This window comes from Dipteris shenzhenensis, chromosome 32 (assembly GCF_047967505.1).
Source record: "Dipteris shenzhenensis isolate YYH24624 ecotype China chromosome 32, Dip_SZ_1.0, whole genome shotgun sequence".
NCBI lineage: Eukaryota > Viridiplantae > Streptophyta > Polypodiopsida > Gleicheniales > Dipteridaceae > Dipteris > Dipteris shenzhenensis.
The window spans coordinates 3,079,014-3,098,897 of record NC_141627.1 but is presented as its reverse complement, the minus strand read 5'-3'; the positions used below and the strand labels follow the sequence as shown (position 1 = coordinate 3,098,897).

General features: G+C 43.1%; 1 protein-coding gene across 2 annotated transcripts; it reads right to left on the bottom strand.

Annotated features, from left to right (window-relative positions):
- Window positions 1-518: 518 nt before the first annotated feature.
- LOC147880182 (uncharacterized) lies at window positions 519-18,532 on the bottom strand. 2 transcript variants are annotated; one of them, XM_087371263.1, is made up of 7 exons: window positions 18,260-18,532; window positions 2,249-3,170; window positions 2,026-2,147; window positions 1,876-1,916; window positions 1,683-1,781; window positions 1,109-1,282; window positions 519-1,029 (listed from the first exon to the last, which is right to left on the bottom strand). In XM_087371263.1, exons 2-6 carry the CDS (start codon window positions 3,084-3,086, stop codon window positions 1,117-1,119), a joined length of 1,266 nt encoding a protein of 421 aa, XP_087227389.1. In that variant the 5' UTR covers window positions 3,087-3,170; window positions 18,260-18,532; the 3' UTR covers window positions 519-1,029; window positions 1,109-1,116. The 2 variants fall into 2 exon arrangements, with proteins under 2 accessions (XP_087227389.1, XP_087227390.1); XM_087371264.1 differs by having other exon boundaries at window positions 519-959.
- Between the last annotated feature and the right edge of the window lie 1,352 nt (window positions 18,533-19,884).

Sequence of the window (19,884 nt, the reverse complement as noted above, 5' to 3'; positions counted from 1 at the left end):
TTTCCCCTTCATTGCAGAATTGCGATTGAAGAAGGCCAGAGCTTGCTAGGGAACCAAGTGGCCAGAGCTTGCTAGGGAACCAAGTGGAATTCTTGAAAGAAACAAGCCAGCAAGCGGGGGATATCAATCTACAGAAAATGTTCACAACTATGGTATGAGAGGACAATGTAAAGTCGGTGCCTGCTGGAAATGCCTCTGCAAATGGTTGGTAGCAATTTCGCATAGCTGCTTAAATGGGCAGGGCGGGTGTCGTCTGTGTGTGGATCTGTGACAGGTTTTGTAAGGTCATGAATAAGGAGTTCCCGGCTGCCTCTGTGTGTGTGTGTGTGTTGGGGGGGGGGCAATGCCACCTGGTAGTTACAAAACCACAGTGCATCGTTCAGCAATGGCCAACGATTTAGGACGGTCATGGAGGTGAAAATCAGTCTGATGGGCAAAAGATCATCAAAAAAAACTTAAGGGGCAAGCTGGTTTTTGCAAAGCACATAGTACCCGATATCAATTGGTGACTCTGCATGTCCTCGTGGAAGCAAGCAAACTGTGGGTTAGAAGGCTTCAGAATTGCTTTGTTACCAAGAAGACACAGCAACAGACCCTTAGAAGCACAATCTATTTCAATCGTCCCTCCAACCTTGCAGCGCATACAAGTTTTACAAAATGAGTATTTGATTCTGGTTGTGAAGATATATTATGAGCTGTTACAGCATACTGCATATGTCTATCTCATAGACATATTCATAGTGATATGGAGACCCCAAGCACACAAAAGCTCCTTGTATGCTGTGAAATCTGCGATGGCAAGATACGTAATTTTTGTGGGACATACATATGTTTAAGAAATTGGATTTCACAGTATCAACATGAACTGTTACAACATACTGCATATATCTATCTCATAGACATATTCACAGTGATATGGAGACCCCAAGCGCACAAAAGCTCCTTGTATGCTTTGATCTCTGCAATAGCAAGATATATAATTTTTGTGGGAGATACGTATGTTTAAGAAATTGGATTTCCTGAGTGACACTGCAGCAAAGACATGGTCGCTATTCCTGTTAGTACAGCAGGAAAGAGAGAGAGAGAGAGAGAGAGAGAGAGGCCTTACAATTCCTCTTAACTGGCCCCATTGTCAGGAAATCGTAGAGCATCATAATGACCAAAGCCATGATATAAAACCCTAACAGGTGCAGGATTTTCTTTCCCATACTCCTGGCCATACTCAGCAATAGAGATAAGACCTCGAGAACGCATGTCCAGCATGAAAACAGTGATGGGCATCCTGTAATTTACACCCAGCTGCAGTGTCAGTCAGAATTAAGTAGCATCCAGTTGCAGTGTCTGTCACAAATACAAGGCAAGGCAGCAACTAATGTGCAGCTTCACCTGACTACACAATCAAACATGTAATGCATGAAAAAAAACCTTCAATTTAACTACTCAGCTGCAATAACAAGCAGAAAGACAAAACTCAAAAAAGTCTGCCCTACACACGGGCTGTATAATGAAATTATCCCGAAACATGGACAAGATATAATCAGAAAAGAGTATGCAACAAATTTCTCATTTATAAAAGCATTTATATTTGCATCGATTGTAGACCATGGACCTACAAAAAATTTGTATCTCTGCACTTAAGCAGCCAACTGGAGCATATGAACTAACTCCACAAGAAATCTTACTTGAGGACATGGGATGCCATGAGCAATTCTGGCTCCCCACCCCACACATGAGGCTGCCTCATTCGCATTGTATAAGTATCAAAGTCACCTTCAATAAACCTGGAAACTCGACAACCACATTATTCCATCTACAAAAAAACCAATTAATAGACCTCTGCAGTGAAAGAGATGTTGCCAAAGGGGAAAGAAATACCATTCTGTTTCCTTGCGGCGCTTAATAAGCTCATCTACAACCTGCCACAAACAGAATGCTGTTTCTCTTTCTTCAAGGGCATTGAAGAGATCAAGCATGGATGCAAATGTCCCTTTCACAATGCATTTCCTTGTCTATCACAGATGTTACCTTTTGCCGCAGATCATCAGCATATTCACGCTGCAAGCTCTCATTGGGAGCAGCTTTTCCCCTTCTCAATTGTGCACCATGAGTGACTGCTCGAAATAAACATCTCCCATCTCCAGGTATACCTACATGGATATAACAAATAAAGGTTTGAGATTTGCAAACAGACATATTGAAACAGGACCACTCGCAAATTGTCAGTTACATTCTAAAATTTCAAACATACCAGTTACTGAATAGTTTGTATATATTTGTTTCCCATGGGAAGCTCTAGCAGGTACCACTTCCTCTTCGGGTGTGTTTACAACAGGTTCTGCGTATGCAGGAGAGGCAGATATGTCTGGCTCCACAGAACCAGCGGCAGCAGAGAGGCAAGCACAAACACCAAAAAGTAACCAGGCTGAATGCCTCCCATATGACTGACAGGAAGGCCTCACACCAAAGGCAGCAGCATTCCATGATCTATCACGCAAATCAGCAGCTATGCTAAGCCTGTGACTCATAGCCTTGGTTCCTTCATGCAAGAGCCTTACAGGAAGTTTGCAATTCCCAAAGATGGAAAGCGAACCAGGGCTAAATGGATATCCTGCAACTAAATTGGCTAAAGCCATCCCCCCTTTCTTGTCCACAATTTTTTTTAGTGTGCTTCTGTATAGGCTAGACTTGGATACAGTAGAATCACTAAAGACAGAACTCTCCTGAAGAAATGGTGTACGGTCTCTATCAAAAATGGAAAGATGAAAACCAGGCAAAAGTGTGTGCAAACTATTGGTACCAATGACTGCCTTGCATAAGAACCCAAAAGAACGGGAGCGACACTGCACCCTTCTCACAAAAGTGTTAGGCATGCACCCTTCAGTTTGGGGAGCAGAAGAGTGCATGTCATCTGACTGAAGCAAGCATGATCTTGTGGAACTTTGACAGAGTTTTGCATGTACTGGTTTCGAAAAGATAGATCGTATAACAAGAAAGGGTGGGATTGAGAAATATGTCGGCACAAGAACCACGTTTGAGATATGTAACCTACAACAGCCAGAAAATCGGAAACAAAAAGGCCCAAGCATGTGAATGTGATGCAAAATTTGCACAATGGAGCCTCTGTTAGCGTCAGAGAAGTATATTTGCAGTTCCTGTTCTTGCTAGTAATCCTGCAGCACAAAGACATAATTACCTGGCCTGTTGACAGAAGAAAAGAAATATACAAAAGACACATTTATGATACGAAGATTCCACAATGAACTCATCTTTCAAAGAAACAAGGCAACATACATAACAGAAAGGCAAGCCTCTAGAACTCATACCCAAATCATGAACTTTACAGACAAAATAAATGCACAACATTGTAACTAAATAACCCCTTTTTTCATTCCAGTCTTAATGTTCATCCTCCTGCAAATAGCAGCTTGTCCATGAAGACAATCTTGAGAAGAAACCTTCTCCAGCGATGCCTTCCAACCAAAATTAAGACATCTAGTTAAGCCCGATCCACCAAATGCTTGGACAACACTAGTGTCACCTGTTTGACATACCATGTGCATGAATGCTGCTATTTAAGTCCAACCATTAATATTACCCAAATTTTCAGAAATAATCATTGGACGTCAATTGCATCCCCAAATTCCCCTGACTATCACTTTTTCAACATAGCATGAGTATGTTTATGAAAATCGTAAAATTATAAATATTTGCAGGTGGGCAGTTCCAATCTGTTTATATGCTTTACCAAGTCGGCAAAAATATTATTGATTCCTCCCCAGAGTTGATGGACCTTCTAAAAGTGGAATTATCATGGGTGCCAATCAAAGGTTACCAATCGCCCTGGAAGATCTTCCACATTTTTTTTCCAGAGAAAATAGCTTTCTATTAATTGCTTGATAAAAACCAATCATACAAATCAGCTATCAGTGTGGCGCTGATCATGGAAGAAACAAAGGGAGAAAAAACATGGCTGTCAACCAGCCTGTTTACAAAGAACCCAATCACAGCCTAGGGAATCCCTGAAACAGGGACCAACAACCAGGATGGGAACTATACATCCAGTAAATGTCTCGCTCAGTGAATACATAGAAGACACTTGTAGACCAAGCCTTGAAGAAATGCACCGGCCTCTCAACAGTCGTCTGAAGTCCTGACGTCCCACACTCCCATATCATGACTCTGTGTGTGTGTGTGTGTGTGTGTGTGTGTGTGTGCCTTGGTCCCCAAACAAGGATTACCAAAGTCTTATACGACATCATTGTCCTGTATGGGTTGAGGTTGTTAACTTCCCGGATTATATGCATGAAGAATTGCCTGGCCTGGCTGCTTCATTGGGACAGGTCATTTGTCCTCCACGCCCCATGGGAAATCGTAACAGATTCTGCATCCTTTGGGACACTAACACACCTACCCCTCCTTCTATTGCAGTGGAAGTTGAGGGTGTGCAATTGGGGAAAAAGTTTTTTGACTTGAAATGGGGTGTGTTTGCAGGCGCCTGCTTTGCCTGCCACAAGTTTGGGCATCTAGCCTCTGAATGCCCAATGGTTCTGCATCAAGCCCCTCCTAATGCCTTGCCGCCACAGACACGGGAAAAGAATGAGAATTTGCAAGCTAAGGTAGCAAATCGAAATGGAGCAAAGAATGCTAAACCAGTTAATCAGGTGCAATCACTTGCTGGAAAAGGAAAAGAAAAAGAAAAAGAGAAGATGAAGGAATCTGTGGGGACAGATCGGGATGGTTTTCAACAGCCTAAGACGGTGGTTGTATTGAAGCAACGCCCCTTTCAATCTCGTCAATGGGATGCTTCTTCTCCCTCACCGGGACAGGCTTCCACTTCAGCTCCTGTCCTTCAAAATTGGGTGGGGGTTTTGAAGAAGGGCATCCCCATATGTGATTCTGAAGAAGGGGAGAATGCTATATCTTTCATGGATCATGAAGGCATGCAACCCATGCAGGCAGAGGCTTTGCCTCTCTGATATCTTGTTTCATACTTATACTTCCTGTATATATCTCTTTCATGCATCAAACACTTAAGTGCTTTACATACAATGTACAGAGCCTCTGCAATGTCTCAAAGTGGAGGCTTTTCTAGAATTATGTACATAAAATGCAGCCAGATATTGTTTGTATGCAAGAGCATAATCAACACTCTAAGGCTGGTCATCATGATCACTTTGGCGGCTATGATATATATTATGCTGGTACCACTACCTACTCAGGCGTATGCATAATGGTTAGACATAAGCTGGAGCCTCAATTAGCATTCAATGACAGCAGTGGCCGATGGATAGTCATACAATGTAATGTCAAAGGTGACATTCTTGAGTTTGCATCAGTCTATGCCTCCCAGACCTCTGCCATGAGGGCTCTTTTATGGGATTCTTTAAGCAAATATCCATGGAGATCCAATGCATTTATCTGTGGAGATTTTAACAATTCCCCTCTGCCGAGAGATAACACCACTTGAAGATCTCATATGCTATCATCGGAAAGACAGAAATGGTATAACATGCTTCTTTCTATGCAGGCTGAAGACTTATGGCTGCTTCTACAAGGGTCAGTGCCCGGATATACTTTTCATCATAATGCATTTACTACATACTGGGCAAGGCTTGACAGATGGTATTTGTTTTATCCACAACAATATGCAGATTTTAGCCTTCATCTCCTAATAGATTTCTCTTTGGGCTTGTCAGATCATGCCCCATTATGGATAAATCTGCAATTTGGTATGCCACCGGATGATTTGCCGACTCTTTCCAGCAGATTACTGCATGTTAATCAGGCTTATCTCCGACATCAATATTTCCAGCAAATGATCAGATTTGCAATTCATCCCTTGCCTTTGCATGCTCAGGAGGACATGAATTATGCTTGGGACAGTTTTGTCTCTCGTATACAGAATGTTATTAGGGAGTATGGAAACTGGCACATGGCCACATGAAGGAATGAGGTCAAATGGGCAAAAAGGACAGCACAACAATTGACTGACAATGCTACCTGAGCCATCTAAAGCTCTATACTTCTTAAGAAGGTGTAGGTTGGCATTGACATGTACAAGCTTATTGAGCTGGTCCATGCTTAATCTGTGACGAGTTACAAAGTTAATAAAAGTTATTTGCTGAAACCACAATGTCATTGGTCAAAAATTTCAAAGTTCATAATATCCTCTCAGTTGGACTTACGTGCAGTCTTATGAGAGGATTCGAATAGCGAACTTTTGCAAGGAGGGGTTGATAATCCCAAATTTCTCCCAAGTAAGAGCAAACAGCTGGTTGTCTCTTTCCTTGGCAATAGCGCGGGAGAAATAGCTCATGTCATTCGGAAACTCAACAATGCCCTCTTCAATGCTATTAATAATTGCAAAAATTTTATGTCATGTCATAAGGCATAACCAATTACAACCAAACTATAAATACTTCAGTCCAAATTACTAATGTTGAAATTCATATGTGAAGAGTGAAGACTTAATACTCATGAGTCATTGCTCACCTATTCTGCTCCAACTTGTCCAACGAGTGACAAGCACACAATTATGCGTTTTGCTGGATTCTTCCTCAAGGGATGAAGCATGTGGGCAACAGTGTGAATTGGCGTATGGAACTAATTCCGTCTTTCCTTCAAATCCTCAAGACATCATCCTTCTTGAGAAGTGAGAAGGCAACATTGAAAGTCCAAACTCAAATACAAATTCTGAATTATAGAATGCAGTGTGCAGGCTGAAAATTGGAGTGATTGGCAATCACAATGGAGTCAAATAAATCAACAGTAGGGGGTATGATTGAGGACATTCTTGGCAAGAACAACCTTGTCACCCGATGCTTTCAGTTGAAAAGCCTCCACTCATACACTTCAGGGGGCCACTCGGCTAGAAATACAAGGGTAAGATCTTGATAGTGCGAAGACACAGTATGGGGATTCGGCAGAGTTCGGCACTCAGTTCTAGTTGGCCACAATTCTTGCGCAGTATGGGGATTCGACAGAGTTTGGCACTCTGTTCTAGTTGGCCACAACTCTCGCACTTGGCCATTATTCAGTTCAAGATGGGTGGCTTCCTATAAAAATAGATTGTGTGTTGAAAGCCAAACGACGGGCGCTTCTCCATGATGCCACATCTCCCCCACAAGCGGCCATTGAGGCATCAACAGTACATTGAAGAAGGTAGAACGCTACTTTTATTGGCCCAAGATGTAGAAGGATGTTTATAGTTATGTGAAGAGTTGTCAGAACTGTCAAAAAGTCAAGGTTTCCCACAAGAAGGCAGCTGGTTTGCTTATGCTGTTGCCTATTCTAGAAGGTCCTTTCGAGGACATAGTTATGGATTTCATGAGGCCCCTTCTGGCATCAACAGGTACGCGCAAGACTTAGAGCTTAGCTATTATTAATCGCTTTAGTAAGTTTTGCTGCATGTACCTTGTAAGCAGGCGACTATGTAGCACATTGGCATTGGAATCCCATTGGAGGGTTGCCCATGACCATTGCATGAGATAGGGATTTGAAGTTCAGCTCTCATCCTTCGCGATCATTAAAAAGATCGAGACGTCTCCATGAAGTTGTGGCTACCTGGAGTATGCATAGTGTCTTTCATGTTTCGTGGTTGAAGCCATACATCGGACCAGCAATCAAGGACATCTAATATGAGCCACAGTCTGAAGTGATCGACGGCGCATAAATTATAGTGCAGAACAGATTCTTCTCCATAAGTGGAAGCATTGGTAAGGACGACACATCTGGGAGTTCTACACCAAGTTCCGATATTGAGGGACCCATGAAGCGCTATGGTTAGACGAAAGCTTTTTCTAGGAGTTCCCATAGGTTTGGCGGACTACTTGGAAGCAATGTAGTTACCGCCAAGTTGAGGAGGGAATGTCACATGCTTGGGTGCATTGTGACACATTGGCTACATGATCAAGTGCTTTGTAGATCTCTTTAATGGTGATTTTGTCATATGCCATGACCCCTTTGTGAGCCCTAGTTCAAGGATAGCTAGGCATGGGCTACTTAGGTCAATCTCTCAGCCTTAGGTTAAGTCCTTGTTTATTGGTATCGTTGGAGAACTTAGTAGGTTAGTGTTTCCTTCTTAGGTTTAGTTGTGTCTCACAAGAAGAGGTCACCACGTAGCACTTCCGCTAGGGTTTGGCCGGTAAATGATGGAGGTTTGGGTGTTCTGATTCAGCAGCTCTTTCAGTTTCTTTCTCATCTCTTTTCAGTTTGCCTTTCGGCTCTCATCACTCAGCTTTCACTCAGCTCATCTCTTCAATTTCTTAGCTCCATCTCTCAGCTCTCTCAGTATTCTCATCTCGCAGTCATGTCTCTCACTCATGCAATAACCGTGCATGCCTCTGGACAGCACTAGCCTCATGACTGGCCTCACATAGTGGTCTACAACGTCAGTGTGGGCAGCATTGAGGCCTTGGTGGTGGCTGAGACTTTTTCTTATGTCTTTTGGGTCAGCTTGGTGTTCTCTACAAAGTTGCATTCCATGCGCTCTAGAGGAGTCTCTTTTGTATTTCAAGCTCTCCAAGTTTAAAGCAAATTTATTCCTATATTTGGGGGAGGGGCCCTTAGTGGGTATAGGGACCCAATTGGTTGTCGAATCTATTTCTGTAACCCTTATCTCTCTCTGCCCTCTTTGTCTTGCGTACGAAAAGACGCCTTGCGATACGGTTTAATGGAGGTTTAAAGGAGGTCTTGTTGCGAATTACACGACCATTAACCATTGCATGTTACATTGGTATCAAAGCTTCGGTTTGTAATACAACTTGACTAGCGCGAGTGCATGGTTGAGTTGAGATCCGGAAATATCACACATCCAAGCACCATGGATCAAGAAAGGAGAGAAGAATATGACAAGACCGACTTCCAAGAAGACAAAGACAGCCAAAAAGCTATGCTTCTGTTAAGTACTCATAATGGAGAAGCTTATGGAGCAAAATCGACTTCTCTTGTTCCAATGGCAGAAAACTCTGAGTAGCTGGAAGAAAAAAAGAACGAGTTGGATGCCACAAAGAAGCATCTCGAAGAAAAGGTGGGAGGAAGACTTGATGCAGTCAAAGGACTAAAAATTTGAAAAATTGCTCTTATTGATGCGGAAAGATCACAAGCATGAGGAGGCCATCCAACGCGAAGACAGAGCCCATGCAAGTAGTAGCACAGACTAGACTGATGCCTAGCACTAATAGATGTTGATCACTATGCAAGCTAGCATGAGCGTTCCAATTCCCACTCGTTTTTTGCCACCCCAGTATAAACTTGGAAGATGAGTTCTCGTCTCTTCTAGGACGGCTTTGCTTGTGATGTCCTACAGTAACAGCCTACAGGCTCATCACACTGGCATAGCAATTGGGCATGTCCAAAGTCAATAAGCTGAAGCAATTCCCTAAAGGATTGGACTCCGACGTTCGCTTCCCTGTTTAGGATTTTGACCTGCTCACCTATGAGCGCGTGCTAACCCTCGCTCAAAATCAGGAGATGATGCTATATGGTGGAAAGCCCAGGTAGGTCCAAAAGCCCTGCATCAACCCTCCAACCCTGCAGATAACGACCCTAGCAGAAGGACAATCAATACTAGAAGAAGGATAACCAATAGTCGTTTGGTCAGAAGGAGTCTAAGCCCAAAATCATTCTAGAAGAAAAAGATAAGACGGGCATCAAAGGAGGTTACTTATAGCTCGACGAACAGAACCGATACCATGATGTTTCCATTGCCAAGATATTGTAGGGCATGGGAAGAAAGATGGTCCAAAGTGGTTGGTAGAGAAGGCTGCAAAAGCACCGGCGTCCACTGTCGCCTTTGCGGTAGCTCTTCGAGTCCCACTGACTTAAGCTATGAATTATGTATTTCCTGCTTTGAATGCCATCCGTCGATGGTCTTGGAAGGTAAGAAGGAGGACGACCTCAAAGAACATAAGAAGGCTCTCATTAGCATAGCTAAAGGGTAGCAATTTGTTGTCCTATTTAATATGGGGAGCTCCAAAGATGCTATCTTCCTGCAGTTAGACAAGAAGACAGGATACACTCTAGTACCTCATCAAGCTTGCTATGGACGGGTTCACGCCCGGATTACACAAACATATGACGCATAATGCCTCTCAATTTTCTCACCCTAGCAAAAGATTTCAATCATCGCCATAGCTTTACAAGCCTTCCACAACTTAGCGGTTGGCTATCACAACTCTTGGTCATGAACATAATGTCATGGGATGATCCTTTCTTGTTCATTACAGATGCAAGTAATGTGGTCATCAGGGCAGTATTGTAGCAAGAAGACAGACCCATGGGTTACTATAGTTGGAAGTTGAATAATAACGAGAAAAATTATTCCATGGATGATAGAGAATTGCTCGGAGTTATTCATGCATTTAAGCACTGGGAGCCTTTCCTTTATGGACGGACTTTTACGGTAAAGACATATCACCAAGCCTTGAAATGGCTTCAAACAATGCCAAAAACGCAGTGGAGTGATCCGCAATCATGATGGGGTCAACTATTTCAACACTTCGGGGGTATGATTGAGTATGTCCCTGGCAAGAACAACCTCGTCGCCGATGCTCTCAGTCGGAAAATCTCCATTCAGATACTTCAGGGGGCCATTGTGAAATACAAGGAAAGACCGTGACAGTATGAAGGCACAATAGGGGGATTCAGCAGAGTTTGGCCCTCCGTTTTAGTTCATGACAACTCTCGCACACGGCTATTATTCAGTTTAAGATGGGTGGCTTTTGTATAAAAACAGTGTTAGAAATCGACCAACAAAGGGTACGCATAGCGGAAGACTGGTAGAATAGCCTAGGAGCTCACATAGTGTGTGTGGGTTGTGGAATCACAAACTTCTTAAACTTACGTGCATCAAATAGATGTGCAGACTCATCAATAGACAATGATCCAACCAGATATAGAAGCTACCAAAACAATATATATTTCTGTCCAAAGCTATGGACACAATACAAAAGAGAGAGAGATCCAAAGTCCCACCATAGCGTGGTCCTTTGACCTTACCACAAGGTACTTCTACTATCTGCCAGATATCTCTAGACTCGAGCCCGCGTGCTCCACCTCGAGCTTATGTGGACTCTCTGTCTTGAATGATCCTCTCCACCTTACTGCCTGTGTATCAGCCTAGGTGGGCAGCACCTTTGCTGAGCTAGGTCTGTAGCTCTCCAGCCTCTGTGTCCTCCTGGATGTAGGCTCATAGGTTGTTGGTCTGCTGCTCCTTCTTCTCCCTTAAGTGCTGCTCCTGAGAATGATTTGTGAGGGCTGAATGGCCCCTTTATATAGGCCCAAAGGCCCCCTTGACATAGCCGACTGGCAGCCCCTTAGTGGCCGACCAGTCTGCTCCAAAAGCCAACCCCACTAGCCCTTTAACTTGGCTGTGGGCAGTTTCTCTTGGGCTGTGTGCCCCCTGCCTTTAAGTGGGGGCTCAGCCCCCCCTTTCTTTGTGTGCCAGCCCCCTCCCGCTCCCCTCTATGGATGGGGCTGTGGGCCGGCCTATGTGGCTGACGAGCTTCCTGGCCCTATATAAGGGCAGGGTGCTGCCCACTGCAGCCCGTCCCTTCCCTGCAACTCCTGTGCTGCTGCCAGGCTATCTTCAATACCTTCTTGCAGATTGTACCCCTGCCCATGGATCCCACCATGCTGCCGTACTGCTTGGCAAATGCCCTAGTTCTCCCTCCCCAATGCTCTCGTTATATGGGGGCTTACAGATGGGGAGGTGACCTTTCCAACAAACAGATAATGTGTGCTAAAAGACAAATGACAGGCGCTTCTCCATGATGCCCACGACTTTCTCACTGGTAGCCATCGAGGCATCAATAGGACATTAGAGAATGTAGAACACTACTTTTATTGGCCCAAGATGCGGAAGGGTGTTTACAGTTATATGCAGAATTATTAGATCTGCCAAAAAGTTTAGGTGTCCCACAAGGAGGTAGTTGGTTTGCTTATGCCGTCGCCTATTCCAAAAGGTCCTTTCCAAGAGATATCCATGAATTTCGTGAGGCCTCTTCCAGCATCAGCAGGTATGTGCAACACTCAACGCTTAACTATTATTGATCTCTTTAGTAAGTTTTGCATGCTTGTACCTTGTAACTAGACGCCAGCATAGAAGATGTAGCATGTTTGTTTATCCAGCATTGGTATCTGGTTCGAGGGTCGCCAAGAAGTTCACCTCTGATTTTTGGAGGGCTCTGTTTGATAACTTCATACAAAGCTACAAATGTCCAATGCATTTCATTCGCAGACAGGCGAACAGAAAGAAATATACAATTAGCTAGCGTTCACCGTGCTCAATGCATATTGTCATGTTATGTAGTCGATGTGGGAGCATTATTTTCCTTTAGTACATGCCATTCTTAATGACAATTATTCATCAAGTATTGGTCGTACACGATAGGAAGCAACGTTTGACAAGAGATTTTCATCACTTCTTACGAGGATGATTTCTCCATCTCTTGAAGCCAATAAGATGCTAGAAACCATGGCAGAGATTATAGTCAGTCAAAGACCCTCAGCATACACGCGCCAGATCAACATGTCCCGTCGAGATGTCACCTTCAAGGAAGCCGACTGGGTTTATTTATGGATTATCTAGCAAAGGTTGAAATAGGTGGACAAGTGATGCCCAAAGCTATCCTTCAAAAGCTTTGGACCCATCTCGATCATTAAGAAGACCAACAATGTCTCCATGAAGTTGCGGCTACTAGATAGTTGGAGTATGCACGTTTCGTGGTTGAAGCCTTACATCAGACCAGCACTCAGCAGCAACTTCTCAGATGAGCTGCAGCCCAAGTGATCAACAACACAGAAATGATAGAGCGAGAATAGATTCTTCTCCATAAGTGGAAGCATAGGTCAGGACGATGCATTCGGGAGTTCAACACCAAGTTTCGAGATTGAGGGACCCATGAGGCGGTATGGTTAGACGAAAGATTTTTCTAGGAGCTCCCATAGGATTTGGTGGACTACTTGGAAGTGATGCAGTTACCACCAAGTTGAGGAGGGAATGCCACATGCACCCTTGCACTTGGGTGCATTGTGACACACTAGCTACATGGTCAAGTGCTTAGTAGTTTCCATTATAGGTGATTTTTGTCGTATGCTGTGACCCCTTTGGGAGCCTTAGTCTAGTGATAGTCAGGCAAGAGCTACATAGGTCAGTCTCTTAGCCTTAGTTCAAGTCCTTGTTCGCTAGTACCCACTAGTAGGTTAGTGTTTCCTTCTTAGGTTTAGTTGTGTCTAGGTCCTAGCCTAGGATAGGAGCCCGAAAGGGGTCTCCAGAGGCTGGCCTAATGACTAAGGAGGGTGCTGGAATATGCGCCTTTTATAGCCAGCCTCAGCCGCCCCCAAAGTCAGCCAGTAGGGCTGCTTTTAGCAGGCCCTACCAGCCAGCCAACCCAGCCAACCAGCTCACCTACTGGTCGGCCTATTCGGCTGGCCAGTTGGGTAGTTTGGGTGGCCTATATAAGCTCCCTTGCCCCCTTCATTTGCCATTCAGCTCCCTTGCTTCCAGCCTCAGGTCCAGCCCCTTGTGCAGAAGCAGCACGTTAGCCAGGGTTTGGCCAGCAAACGGTGGAGGCTTGGGTGTTCCGTTTCAGCAGCTCTTTCAGTTTCTTTCATAGATCTTTTCCGTTTACCTTTCAGCTCTTCTCTTAGCTTCCACTCAACTCATTTCTCAATTTCTTAGCTCCATCTCTCAGCCCTCACATCTCACAGTTCATATCTCTCTCACACACACACACACTTTTTTTTTTTTTTTTGGTAAAATCCAATGCATTGTATTTATATTCTCATAACTTTACAAAAAGGGAAGTCTCCAAAATGGAGAGTATCCCAAAGATCAGAAGCATAAAAAGAAAAGCTCTATGCAAGAAGCATGTATATCACCCTCATGGCAGGCATCATCTAAAGATTGCCGCAATGAGGCTCTGAAAGATTCATATGACTTGTTAATCTGGCAGCCCCAAGTATGCCAAATTATGCTCATCCCAGATTGTCCAAAGAGCCCAATATCTCACCCATGAGAGAAATAGTGAGTATTGAGATAAAGACCTCCTAAATCTGCCAAATAACCAAAAAAGTTTGCCAAATCTGTGACTCGGAAAACGGAGGCGAAGATGATCTGAAATTTTCCCAAGGAGGTTCCGAGAAGACGGGCAGTGCCAAAGCAAATGAGGGACAATCTCTGATGGAGCCTGACACCATAAGCATGTGGATGGTGCAATGTGACGTTTGGCAAGTGTGATTCTCACTGACAATGTGCCGGTCATGCATCTCCAAAGAAAAAGTCTTTGTTTCAAAGGCATTTTACACCTCCATAATATTCGGAGATTCTTCCACCACCATGAAAGGGGCTGCCTGATATGCCACAGAGTATTAGCATATTGATGAATCCATGGGGCAGGCTGAAGAAGCTTGTAGGCTTTGATGGAGGTCAAAACAGGCAGAGGAATAGGATGAGAGCATGTAGCAGAGGGGTGCAATTGCCAATCCATAAGCCTGTCTGTGTCAGCCACAAGAGGAATAGGTAGAAAAGGATGCAAGAGATCAGCAATTTTCTTCCATATCAACCTATGATGCATTCCCAATGCATAAGAGGCAGTGGCCTGAGGAAAAGATAAGACATAGCCCTGATCATCTACCACATCATTGATGTATCTAATTCCCAATTTCATGAGATTATATGCCCGAACAGGTTCCTGTAAAGCAAGTGGAATATCAAAGATGGCACTCCAATGAATACTTTCTTTCCTCATTGAGTTTGTCCCCGAGCGATTATCAGGAGCCCATTTGACCTTAGAAAGTACTTGTTTCCAGTCCAATATCAGAGCAGTAGATAAAGGACAGCCAGGAATCTTCCCTACAAATCTCCCAATGACAACCTCCCAATGACCAGTAGTCCAATGGCCATAAGCAGATGTCCTCATGTTAACACACATGGATGCTATCATACAAGTCCATGGCTGTTGTTGACGGAAAAAAGTGTGGAGCATAGTCGCCTTCCTTGCAAGTACATGATATCTGATATTGAGAACATTAAGACCTCCATGCATCCTAGGAGAGCACACCATTTCTGTCTTCAGCAGTCTCAATGCTTTCACAGCAGTTTTTGTCCTCCATAACAGCTCCATAGCTTGAGACATAAAGGCTGAAATATCCCTAGAGGACCAATGTAGCAAAGGCAGAAAGAACTGAACATAAGACATTACAATAGATTGTACTATTCTGAGCCTGACATGAAGTGGCCAAGTAGAAATTTTCCAATATTTCAATTTATGTTGAAGTCTTTGGAAGATCCATTTGAGCTGCTGCTTCCTGGTGATATGCCATCCTATAGGATATCCCAAATGCCTAACTACATCTTTAGAATGCACTACCTGACCTGGCCAGAGAATAGAATGCCAGTCACATTGTTTCAGGGGAAGCAATTTGGATTTGTCAAAGTTGACATGCAATCCCGCTGCTAATCCATACAATGATAATGTGGTCATAAGCATGCGGACTTCCGGGGGAGAGTTCTGTGGCATAAAGAAGGAATCATCAGCATATGCTTGTGCCAAAAAAGATGCAGCCCCAGGGATTTTAAGACCAGTCATCTATCCTGTGTTTGTAAGATGATCAAGATACATCAAGAGGAGATGGGTCGCAATGGCATAGAAGAGAGCACTAAGGGGGCAGCCCTGTTTGACTGATCTACCCAATGTCCATGACCGAGATAGATGACTCCCAATAATGCACTGAGAGGTAGAGCCAGAATAAAGCCAATAAATTGCATTTGCTATCTTGGGACCAAAGCCCAACTTTGTCATGGTTTGAGAGATAAAATCCCATTGAACAATGTCAAATGCCTTAGTGATATCTACCTGCAATATGAGCACATCTTGATTCGAGTACTTAGCATATTCAATTGCAGTCAATGCATTGGAGATATTGTCATGGATTTGTCTTCGCGGCACAAACCCATGCTGATGAGGATGAAGGCCCGCATTCAGTATTCCATGAAGCCTATACACAATCATTTTGGCAATGAGTTTGTAAACTACAGGCATCAAAGTAATAGGCCTCCAATCTGACATATGATCACACAAATTTTTTTTAGGCACAAGTTTGATTATGCCATGCTTCCAAAGGTGCGGCAATTGATTTTCTTGCCAGGCAACATTGATCATTTGTAAGAGAACATCTTTCAAATCATCCCAAAAAGAAATATAAAATTCCACTGTAAGACCATCCCAGCCAGGGGACTTGTATTTGCCGAGATGGGAGAATGCATTATCAAGTTCTGTGTCAGTAAAAGGTCTCTCGAATGTAAGAGCATCATCCATTTCCACTATCTCAAAAACATATTGAAGAAATTCAGTTCTCGCATCAGTCATTTGATTTGATGGGGAGCCAGGGGTAGAGAACAATTTCTGGAAGTAATTTTGGCATCATCTTGGAGATCAGAGAAGGAGTGCGTCCAAGAACCATCTAGCTTCCTTACCCTTAGACATGAGTTTTTCTTTCGAGTAGCATGCAGGCCTGGAAGAAGGCTTTTGATGAGCAGCCCTTATCCATGAGGGGCTTCATTCTTGCTCTAATCTGCCATTTGTGCAATTTCCTCTGATCATTTAAGTGAACCCTGACACATTAAAGAACAACTCGACATGTCCATCATTCACTGCTATCAAGAGAATGACGACATCTACAGCTTTCTTAGGAAGGATGTGCTCCACTTTCACTGACAAACAGCTCAATGGCTTGAAGTCATGGCCCAGGCAAGAGTAATTCGAGCTGGAGAGGATACACCTGCACATGGTACAGAGTCAGACATCATAGCACCATGGCCAATTCGTAGTTATCAACATCAATTACAAGGATCTCATGGCCCGCGAGAAGTTACTAGCGCTTCATCATCAGCTAAGCTTGAAGAGTAGGAGGAGCTCACACAGCAGATTGTAGAGCCCGTAGTGCAAATTGGGGAGGGAGTTCAAGTGCTTGCGACAGTCACATAGATATCATAGTTGACTTCGGCGAGGATTCAAAGCATTTGTGAGCGACTTGAAGATCAATCATTTGGCTCTTCCTCTTCTGAGGACACATTGTTTGTTTCCTCTTTTGATTGTGATACCATGGACCTTGGAGTAGACACTAGCAACTAGCTTGAGCTGTACATTGTACACTTAGCAGTGTAGGCTTGTGCTATGTGACTTCAAAGTTCAAACTTGTTATTTACAGATTTTCCTGTCCACTTTACATTTTTCATATGTATAATGTAACATGTTATAGTATATGTATAATCATTAATGTAACATGTTGGGTTTCACCATTCCATTGATGATTGTTCAAACTTCAAACTTCAAAGTTCAATCTTCATGTTATAGTATATGTATAATCATTAATGTAACATGTTGGGTTTCACCATTCCATTGATGATTGTTCAAACTTCAAACTTCAAAGTTCAATCTTGAAATTTCAGAGAGATCTATCATTTCACACACACACACACACACACACACACAAAGAGAGAGAGAGGGGGCGGGAGGGAGGGAGGGAGAGAGAGAGAGAGAGAGAGAGAGAGAGAGAGAATCTGATTATGACCATTGATGTCTAGACACTAGAGGTGGTCACCATGCATATGCAGGTGTATTAGACTTGTCCCTTTGGTATTTCAGATTATATGTATTGTTTATTTTAAGTATATTAATTATGCGCGTTCCTAGACAAAACTTCTCTGAGATTTTCAAAATGTTTCTAAAAGAAACCTAAAGCAACGCTTCTCGTGACTCTGTTTGTATCAGGTTTTGTCCGCGATCTATATTCTATGCTTTGCTGCTCTTCTCTACTGTTAAGATCTGTGTACTAATAACTGTAGTTGAAGGTCACTCACTGATCCCAATCACTTTCGTGTCTAGATCTTGACATCGCTTGTTTCCCGTGAGATAAGAAGATCCTATGCCCTGAAGGCTATTTATTATCTATCCCTAGCACCATACCTTATTATGGGCACCTCACCTTTATTGCAAAATCTATTGACAAGGCATGCTAGCAATGGAGCGCGAACCGTAGGAAGAATCTTCATCGTCAAAGTGCAACGACATAAGTACTTGCAAACATTGTAAACAACAACGCATTACAAGCCAAGAAAGGCGATCCATTGCCCATATGGACAAAGACAAAACTACGAAAATGGAACGCCTTCACTGGCAACGGTGCAAAGGCGATCAAGTCTTCTGCAATTCCAAAAGCACCGGCAGACAAGCACAGAGCAGGGGCAGGCTTCTACCTTGAGAGAAACAAGTGGGCTGCTGAGAGGGGGCATGTCCAAGGAGAAAGAGGTACCACGACGAAAATGGGTTCCGACTCAAAGCATCTCTACTAGTATCCCTTTGATAATGAGTTTTCTGTACTCTTTTCAAGTCTCTTCTCTCACCCTTCCCAATCATCCCACATGGAAGGGTGGGTAGGCATGCGTACAATTGCAGGGTGGGATTCCAACCTCCACACGTGAATGACAACTCATCTATCATAATCCTTTTGTCTCCTAGTAGTGGGGAAATGGCTTTGCTTCACGTACAATTATGGTAAACATCATGAGGTGGCCTTATATTATTGTCACCATGTTGGGTAGGTCCCACTTCATGGCATCCCTCAAGAATTTTAAGACATTCTCCATGCCACATTGATCGGCATTGGTGTTCCCGTCTTCAATGTTTACTTGGCCAACATTATGCGTTTTATGAAACTCTAAAATCCTACTAAGCCATGTGGCACATTCTAAGCCTTTAGATAACTCGCCTATTATTGGCTACTTACAATAGCCTTATACTTAGCAGCACGCCCATATACTAGCAGCTGGCCAAGCATTCTAGTTCTCCACGTGGATAGTAATTCTCTAACTACTGCACCATTTGCAACCAGTTCTTGAAGTCTAGTTTGAGATTGAGAGAGTTTCCATCAAAGCAAAGAGATCAATTGGAGATGCCTGAAATCAAGCTTTCTCTATCTTTGAGCTTAATGATGAGCAAATTCGCAACGTTCATCTCCTATATCCACAACGAGAACACTGAAAATTTGTGTGAAACAACTCTAACTAAGTCTCCTCAAATTATGTTCTTTTTTTCAATGGGATCAAACTTGTATATCTATCTAAGAACTATTCTTTGCTAGCACATATCTCATCTCGATGTCACTCCCATATCTACTCTGGTACAAACCTTCTACACGAATACAGCCAGTCTATTTGAAGTCTACAAAGAAAGTCTATGTGCTTTTGAAATGTGACATCATGAAATAGAGGATAATGTTTTAGAAGTCTCTTAAACATCATAGGACAGAGAGAGATACTGCTTGCAACTGGCGTTTTAGTTTTCCTCATATCTTCATACAATTTGCGTGCAAAACAAGGAAGTTGGATCAATCAACATTGTGGCTACGCTAAATTGCAAAAATCCCCAAATGTATCCCTCAACTTCAGGAAGATGCAAATAGTTTGGGCATCTGATCCAGATTCAAGGCTGGATAACCAAGGTTGCCCAATTTTTGGTCTGCTAAGATAGCAAAGGATGACAAGGGAATTCCTATAACATTTATAGCTTTATGGTATGAACCAAAGCCTCCCAAAAAGAGCTACAATAAAATAATTGTATGAGGGTTGCTTGCAAACAAAACGTGAATGGGTTCCAAACAAAGAGGGCTTAATAGACATGGAAGTGAGTAGCATTATTCATTGTTGAAAATCAAGATCTCAAAGTTTTAAAAAGAAGCATGGCGATGATGTTGAAGAATGTATCACAATCCCTAATCCTAGCCATGTAAATATCATTTGGCTAGACTTGACCCATCAGGTGCAAATGCAATACAAGAATCTGATTACTTTGAACAAGATTCAGATGGAAAAGATAATGTATT